The following is a 9117-nucleotide window of genomic DNA, read 5'->3' as shown; positions in this document are numbered from 1 at the left end:
TGACATGATGTAAGGAGTGGAATGGAGGCAGCAGGAAGCCACAGACTGAGAGTTATATAGTGGAAGGAGCAGGGTCCTCCAGCAGCACAGAGTATATCAGGAGAGGAGTGATGTGTTAGTGAGAACAGGGCTGTATGTGACAGGGGCAGTGACATGATGTGAGGAGGAGAATGGAGGTAGCAGGAAGCCACAGACTGAGAGCTATATAGTGGAAGGAGCAGGGTCCCCCAGCAGCACAGAGTATATCAGGAGAGGAGTGATGTGTTAGTGAGGACAGGGCTGCATGTGACAGGGGCAGTGACATGATGTGAGGAGGGGAATGGAGGCAGCAGGAAGTCACAGACTGAGAGTTATATAGTGGAAGGAGCAGGGTCCCCCAGCAGCACAGAGTATATCAGGAGAGGAGTGATGTGTTAGTGAGGACAGGGCTGCATGTGACATGATGTGAGGAGGGGAATGGAGGCAGCAGGAAGCCACAGACTGAGAGCTATATAGTGGAAGGAGCAGGGTCCCCCAGCAGCACAGAGTATATCAGGAGAGGAGTGATGTGTTAGTGAGGACAGGGCTGCATGTGACAGGGGCAGTGACATGATGTGAGGAGGGGAATGGAGGCAGCAGGAAGTCACAGACTGAGAGTTATATAGACTTGCTGAATTCTTTATCTAGCACAATCACCACCTTTGCTGGAATACTGTACCATAGATCCATTACCCTTTGATAAAGCTCCTATTTATGTTTCCAGTCAGTTTCAACCCCTTCAATGTTATACCACTCCTTGCTGCAATTATAAGGATATTAGACGTCAATTAGAAGTTTGTGACCTCTAATTTCCAAACTAATGTACAGCAGGAGATACATTATTCTGTATAATATACAAGTTTTCCTCAGGAGAAGTGAGGACATCAGAATTGTTCCATACACCTCTATAAATATAACATATACATGCATTATAAAATAAATCTATAAGACGGCAAAAATACAATTTTATATTGTGTCTTTGTAGGGCCCAGCAGTCACTAACAACCCCTCCTCAGCATTCCCAGCACTCTAACCCCCCCCCCCTTCCAACGGCCTCGGAACAGATCACATCAACACAGATTTAAAGAATTTTATTGTTTTACTGAAAACAAAACAGGAAACCAAGAGTGAAGGTTGGCAATGGTCCAAGGGTGTCTGGGTGGGAGGATTTGGGGGTGGGGCAGTTAAAAATTATGAGAAAATAGGAAAAAAAAACAAAACAACAAAAAAAAAACACAACAATGAGAGCTGCAGTTTCAAAAAAAAAATAAAATAATAAAAAACAAAAAAAATAAAAAAAATAAAATAAAATCCACTGGGGAAAAAAATAATAATATTGCAGCCATTTTAAAAGAAAAACAGGAAAAAAAAAAAAAAGAAAACATAAAATACAAATAATTTTATTCACACTATAGTACTGCTAACATTTTTTTTCCTTTTAAAAAAAGTTTCGTTTCCGGTTGTTTATTCTAAAATCAGAATTTTTATGGTACAATTGTTAACATATCTGTTCAGTATATAAATCGGGACTTATTTTCAGCACCTTGTGGTTTTTTCTCTGTAACTTCCAAAACTTTTCGTCGTAAAAAGATTGTGTAGGAATTCATTTCGTACTAGCGCGGAAAATACGGCAGATGTCCCACGCGCCATTAGAAATCGCTAATGGAAATGGTGAAGTGTATTTTCTCTTCTACCGAGCGGTAGGTTCGTTCCGGAACAGCGTCCTGGCTGCGCGGTTGGACTTTTGACCAGTGAATCCACAGAAAGTTTGCCATGTTATTGCAGCATATATGCTCACCCTCTTGAGAAAGGAGCGCCCAGCTAGAGGAGCGTTAGCTAGGAGACCGCCAAGTGTTACGGCAAAGGTAATACACTTGCAGATATCTCATAATAAACTTGTAATATACAAACTCACGTCTTCCCATGCTAACCGAGGCAGACTAATAAATCTCTTGGCCCTTCTCTCTCTCTCGCTATTGTTTCTTAAAGGGAAAATGGATCCATTCGTTTATTTATTTTTTTATCTTCCCAATTAAAAAAAAATATAAATTATGTATAATGTGCTTTCATAGGAAAATATTGACAGTTACGAGCAGTATGCACGGCACAGAAATTGTGCAGAGGCTGACAACCTGCAGGAAGGCCACTGTCAGGGGCGGAGGGGAGACTGCAGCACAGAGGAGCTCAGCACATATGAATAAGGAACAAGTTTTCCTAATGAAGGCACGTTACACATTTTACATTTTTTCCCCCTCAAACAGGGAAGTGATCTCTGGAAATATAAAATAAATAAATTGGACATTCTCTTAAAATGTAACATTTATTATGTGGTGTAAATCATTCTGGTCTAATAAGTGATCTGTAAGAGGACAACAGCAGAGAACACAATAAAGGAACTTATACAGAGACCCCTGTGAGCTCTACTCCCCGTCCCTTACTATACTTGTAGCTGGGCGTGCAAGGGTTACATGACTTTGTAATCGCTTTCCAGCTGTTGTGGAACTACAAGTCCTAAGAAGCCTTGTATTCCACCCCAGATGGAGAGCCATAGGCTGACTAATCCTGGTCTAGGGTAATAACGAGTAACATCTGGCAAAGGTTGGCTGGCGTGCTGGGACTTGTAGTTCAACACCTGGACAGCCGCAGAAGGAGAATGGCCTCACAATAAGGGGCTTCTCACAGCGTTACAATGACACTTCTCTACGTCTCAGTGAACAGTTGTAACCCCCCCCCCCCAAAAAAAACCTTCTCATAAAACATGGATGCAACTAAACGCATCATATGATCAAAAGGGTTCCAGATCTCTACTATTGTCCAATGCTGCCCTGCGAGACATTTCCAGCAAGGCTGGGCACCAATCTCAACCCCCCTTCCCCCCGAAAACTATCCCTGTGTTATATAATTCACGATTCCGGCAGTGAGCGTACTGCCCTGACTGTGGGACATGTTTTGCGCCATATTGTCATTGAACAAAACCGAGGGCCCTAGTGACAGGCCAAGGGCCACAGGATCTCTCCAATTATATTATTTTCTTCATAAAAGGGCTACTAATTATGATTCCGAGCCTCAAAGTAAATGTGGACCTAGTACAGACCTAGTTCTGGTCTCTCTCCAATTAAACAGCGGGTAAAAGAAATCTATCCTTGATAATTCAATAAATTCTTTATGAATAACAGTTAAAAAAATGGCAATATGTGTTTTCTCTTACTGGTCAATCTCCACGTTGCCTGTGGCATCAGCAGAACAAGAGGAGAAATCTGAGTGTTTCGTTTCACCCGCCCGAGTTCTGTTTTGAGTGACGGAGGATTAATACAATTCTCCCCCCTGGGGGGGGGGGGTGAAAACACTTTCACTTGTTAACTTCTTCGCTACCAAGACCGTATTGTGGATCTCTCTGACAGCAAAGGGGTTTAACTTAGTCTGTGATTGCTTAAAAAAAACAAAAAAACGTGAAGAGGTCCACGAGACGTCTCCGTTATCTTCTACCAGACGGCGCAGTCTCCAGAAGACGCACTTGTCAAATCCCCCTTGTTTAAAAAAAATAATAAGGGGAACAGATGTCTTTAGGAACCTCAGCCTTGGTTCAGGTTCCTTCTACTGCTTCACGCTTGTCATAAAAAGGGGGATAGAAGAGAGGGGGGGGGGGGTGGAGAAGGTCCACGTGGTCTTCTCAGCAGAGGCTGAGCGAGGTGGCAGAGCTGTCTGGCAGCCCGTTCTCTTGCGGGGCTTCAGTTGGGGTGGCTGGCTGGCACAGGGGGGCGGCTTTCACCATTGAGTGTTTGCATTTGGGCGAGCCGCAGCGGCAGCTGAAGAGCTTGTTCTTAATGTCCCAGAAACGTTCGCCGTAATCAAACCTGCAAGAAGAGACACTCGTTTAACTCCGAGTCTACCCTGTTGCTAAACGATTTTGCACCACAATGACTAGTATTGAGGATGAAAAAAAATCTCTGCATCGAGCAATGTGTACATTGCTACCGGAGATCTAACGGCTCCAACCCCCCTTACCCTGCCTTCTAGTAACAAGTAGTCTAGTTGGGATCTGTTCTCCTGAATCCTGCGGCCCACAATCGCTGTCCCGCAAGCTTGCAGAATTCTGATAGGAAGTAGAGTGGAGACTGTACAAGTGTCAGCTCTGCGCAGTCACTCTTATGTCCAGGCGAGTATTACTACGATCAATGTATATGCTTGTAACATTTGGAATATTACAAAACCTCTAAAACACCCCAGTTCCTGGAGAATACAGAGGCAATGCCAGGAAGAGTCTACACTAATTATGCATTAATTAGATGATAGCAAAATAATGGTGCATTAATGAGACATATAGGTCAGGTCACATTTCCAAATATTCTCACTGAGGTCACGAGAGATCTGCTTTTACAATCCCTTGTCTCCCCCATTTCATCTAGGGGCGTTTGAGGCAAAAGATTCTCACCCAATCTCCTCTCCGGCTTGGATTTGCCGACTGCTGAAAAAAGCGATCCGGGGAAACCGCAAGTCTTGGTGGGACATGAATACGCGGACGGGGAGCAGATTGGGTTCGCAGAGGTGGTTGATGAAACGACTGATGTTGCCGTAGAATCGGGCGTCAATGCAGTAAACCTCTCCGTCCTGTGGTACAAGAGAAAACATCAAATGCAGAATGGTTACTTACTGCGCTGCCAGAGACGAGGAGCGAACAGATTAATCCAGATTCACTTTGAAACAGATGCTAGGACCAGGATTTGCCAAAGATGCATAAAGCAATCGACTTAGTTTTTTTTGGCACTCGAGGAATTCATTTTTACAGGACATGCAATAGAAACTTTCTTTATATGCTTTACAAGGATCAGATTAATCACATTACCAGTAACAGGAAGAAGCGCTAGCTGGAAGTCACGTGACATTAAATTACTTTAGCAGTGCTGTCAACCCAGAATGCTTTGCAAATACCAGACGCCAAGCATGATCGATTCTCTGTTAACACCCCAATACCCGTATTGTTTTAGTTGAATACACGGCTGAGTATCCCCTGCAGTAACCGAAAACTTAGTCCATAAATCCCAATAAATAACAAAATGAACACTGAAATAAGATGGACATCTCACAGGTTTAGTGTCATCTATGGATCTGCAGGGACCGCTGAAGCGATACAAAGTCCCTGTAATCGTCCCAAGGCCAAGACTTGTCGTTTTAAGAAATACAGTGGGGGGGGGGGAAGAGGAGAAAAGTTTAAACACAAATGAGGCCACCGCTGTCTGTAAGCTGAACGTGTTCCTTATATCCTGGGGAATAGAGAATCGGAGGGAGGAAGAGAGAGAGAGAGGGGGGGTCAGGGCTCCTTTCTTCTCAGCGGTGAACAACTGTACGAGCCAACTTTAATTACCACTGCTAATTCCAGCCATGTCGGGGCCCCGGGCAGAAAGATGCATTAAAGGAGCCGGCCATGCCTACTGGGCACGTTCATAATGATCTTTAATGGACGGCTGATGCCACGCGGTTTAAGTGGTTGGTGGAGAGTGGTCAAGGGTAGGGGATTAGAGCACATTACACAGGACGGGCCTTGCTGGTCTCCCAGATGATAGCTCCTCGCACGTGACCCTTACACATCTATTTTATGTACATTATACTGTATAAAAGGAGACCAGCCTGCAGTAACAATCAGTAGCCCCAGGCATCGTCCATACCTCTGGGTCAGGGTATTTGGGAGTTGTATGGTGTCTGTCTGATCAGTCCCAGCCACCCTAACGAGCAGGTACCTGTGTAAGCCAAGGGCGACTTAAAGGGCTTATCCTGGATATAACAAGCCTTCCCCTATACCTCGCCTCACACCTGCTGTGCATCCAGAACCCACCAGAGCTGGATGTGAGCCGCTCTCGGCTTCCTGTTAGTACATCAGCGGGTTTCTTCCCCCGAGAGCCCTCCCTTTATATGCAGAGTCTCACCTTGTTGTCCAGATCAAACAAATAGGTGTCGTCCTCACGTACATCTGCCTCCGTATCCGAAATTAATTCCCCAACATACCTGAGCGGAAACATAATAATAATAATAAATGTAAGGGCAGTGTATTTATAAATGCGCTATATGACTCGTCACAGCGGAGGCGGCCATGTTGTGGTGGTACCAATATCCATAACAACGTTACCCATCATATGACTAATAACCAGTGTGTGGTGGAGGTTACCAGGCCTCAATACAGGCCAAGCAGACTCACTGATGGGTTCACAATATGGCCTTCTCCACCCACTATAGGCAACGAGTCCACTTGAACGCAGACACAATCTCCACTAACATGGCTGCCTTCACGTAGACAATATAAAAACGTTTACGATTACAGAGCACAGTGTGTGTTACATTGGTTGGGACAGTACTCGAACTACAGTATTACAAAGACTTGTTTTAGCGTTTCCCGTTTTCCATGTGTGACTGAGGACTCCTGAGGATCCATAAGGTGCCGGATAACGTGCTGAGTTCTAGGTGCCCCAGAGTGAGAACAGATAGGGCGGTACGAATGACCACGCCAAGAACCCATACGTGATAAGTCAGGGAAACTGCCCTTGACTTGAGGCCTAATAGGTGTAGTTCTTACATGAAGGTTTACCAGGACCATGGACTGAAGCCCACTGTAATGTACGCAGCTGTGTCCATCAGGACCACCCAGGTAATACTTAAAAAGTAGAACGTAGGTGAACATAAGAGGAGCCTGCTGTAATATAGGTCACTTATATTGTTCTGAGATCCTAAGACACATGGAGGGGATTCAATCCAGGGCGATGTGTCTCCAGAACAGTCCCCGGAGACTGGACGCTACGTCGTCCAGGCTGAAATCTTCACTCAGTGCTCCTCGCGGCCCAGAGAGCTGCGCAGAACAATGAGCAGAGATCCCTTAATAATCGGTAATAAGCGCATCCGAACATCGAGGCGAATTTATACTCCACCCTGTTGTCTGACTCTTCCGTATTTATGCTAAATATCACCCAGTCTCTGGCTTAATCCTGCAATGTGTACAACGGACATTCCCCAAACCCCACCAGCCGGGGGAGGGTGGAAACAGGACTTGCTGATTAATATGCGACGGGCAGCTCCGTCAGAGCATTGAAGCATTATCTACTAACACAAGGGACAGCAGCGGTCTGAACAGCGGACAATAGCCGAGGTAAAGAGTGCAAGAAACTTGGTGCCAGTGTTTGAAATACCCCCCCACCCCCGCTTGTCTCACTTACTCGCACACAAAGGTGCCCACGGGAATGTCCTGCAGCGACCGCACCCCCCAGCCCATGTTCTTGGTCCGGTATAGCTGTAATCTAACTCTGCAAGAAGAAGGCAAGGAGAAAACAGTTACAAATACAGACATATAATCATCACACATTCACTTTATGGAGAAGAGTCGCCACCATCTGATCATCAGTCCTGGAGCTCATTCACACGTCCTGTTGTGATCACCAGAGCGAGTACAGCGCTCAGGCAACAGCGTGTACCATCTTCTGGCCCACGTGAGTAGTACAGGAATAAATGATCTCTGGGTACGCTGCTTTCAGAGCACAACTCAGAAAACGTGTGTGTGTGAATGAGCCCCTAATCAAGGACAATCCCGACCTCCCTCAACCTCACATTTGATTGGTTTATAGCGAGAGGAGGGGGCGGGGATGACACAAATATTTACTACAAACCTCCTATACAAATAATAATTTTATTACAAAAACAGCATTTAGCTACAGAAGAAGGATCCGGGAAACGTTAAACTAATCAGATACATTGCAGGTGTTGTAGTGAGTCTAGAGTTGATAAGATAAATAAAATAAAGACTTTTGATAACAGTCTCCCTCCTTTTCTACAATTCTGGTCCTGACAAGCTCCCGCACAGACGCACGGAGAAGCGTTTACTCACTTCAAGCCATTCTGCACCACTCGGTTGCGACAGTTCCTCCAGCAGGAGCAGGCGTGATTACATTCGAAGATAAGCGGTGGCTCCACCATGTTGAATTCCGGCAAAAGGCGTCCACTCTGCATGAGGAGAACGAGTAGGTTATATTTGTCGGCAGCCCCCCCATGTCTCGGACAAGTTATCGCTCGGTACAGTAAATTGCGTTAAAATGATAATAATAGTTACTGTTACCTGTTCTCTCTATGCAGAGCTCAGTACAAGATGCTTTGTAGAACATTCATAAAACCACAAACAAACCCCTACTTGTATACCGGCTATGACTTCACCGTAATATAAACCTGCAGTGGAGGCAGCTATTATAATATATTCTTCAGGCTGCAGCCTATTACTGAGCTGGGAGTCAGTGACATCATTGAGGCAAGAGGCACAAAGATGAGTCAGAGGGAGGACGATGCCTCGATATGTTGCACCGTCAGCTTGGACTATGCTGGAAGCCGTAGGACAGTGACCGGCGAGTTCTGTCCAGTCTGACGGCTGTATCATTTATGTGCTAAACGTGTCTCTAGTTATACGGTTAATGTTACTTTAGTACAACGCACATCGTGTACAAGGGCTTCCCAGCACAGTACTTAATGACACAAACACACAGCACATTAAACAGAGGTCTGAAAGCTGTATAGTGTCATCTATAAGCACCTTATTAGGAGTCCTCTGGGCAGCAGAGCGATACCAGCCCATGTACTGCCATCCTGAGACATGACGGTGTAGGAAGTCTGCCAGCCCTCAGCACACTGGCTCTGAATGATCACATGACATTAGCATCACCGAATCTTCAAACCACAAAACACTAATTCAAATAATACCCAAGGCGTTAATTACAGAGGGATTGGCAGATTAACCAAACATTGCCACTAGGCTTTCACCAAAGGCAGATATGTCAATGCCACATATTTCAAAATTGAATATTGCCGCAATAGTACATCTTATTTTATAGTACAGTTCTCTATGGAACTTTGTTCGTGCATGTAAATTGTTACAAGAAATGTACTGTAGACTGTTCATCACTACTTAGTGGGCAGAGAGCACGGTACAGACATTGGTGTAGACTTACCATATCATACCAACACCTCATGCTGAGCTGGCTACACATACAGTTCCGAGAGGAGCAGTCGTCTATACACACGCAGTACTGAAAGAGACAAACCATTATCAGGATTATTTCCCACAAACAGTAAATA

At 45.1% G+C, this 9117-nt stretch overlaps 1 protein-coding gene across 8 annotated transcripts in view; it reads right to left on the bottom strand.

Annotated features, from left to right (window-relative positions):
- Positions 1–1094: 1094 nt before the first annotated feature.
- The window catches only part of EHMT1 (euchromatic histone lysine methyltransferase 1), a 72814-nt gene continuing 64791 nt past the window's right edge, over positions 1095–9117 (bottom strand). For all 8 annotated transcript variants that reach the window (XM_075185771.1, XM_075185770.1, XM_075185773.1 and 5 more), the window contains 6 exons: positions 8991–9068; positions 7883–7998; positions 7218–7304; positions 5940–6018; positions 4451–4626; positions 1095–3872 (listed from right to left, as the gene is read on the bottom strand). In XM_075185771.1, the coding sequence (XP_075041872.1) occupies positions 3689–3872; positions 4451–4626; positions 5940–6018; positions 7218–7304; positions 7883–7998; positions 8991–9068 (720 nt within the window). In that variant the 3' untranslated portion in view covers positions 1095–3688. The remainder of the gene's footprint in view (positions 3873–4450; positions 4627–5939; positions 6019–7217; positions 7305–7882; positions 7999–8990; positions 9069–9117) is intronic.

This window comes from Mixophyes fleayi, chromosome 9 (genome assembly GCF_038048845.1).
Source record: "Mixophyes fleayi isolate aMixFle1 chromosome 9, aMixFle1.hap1, whole genome shotgun sequence".
Lineage (NCBI taxonomy): Eukaryota > Metazoa > Chordata > Amphibia > Anura > Limnodynastidae > Mixophyes > Mixophyes fleayi.
The sequence above is the reverse complement of the archived record's forward strand: the minus strand, read 5'-3'. Positions and strand labels throughout refer to the sequence as shown.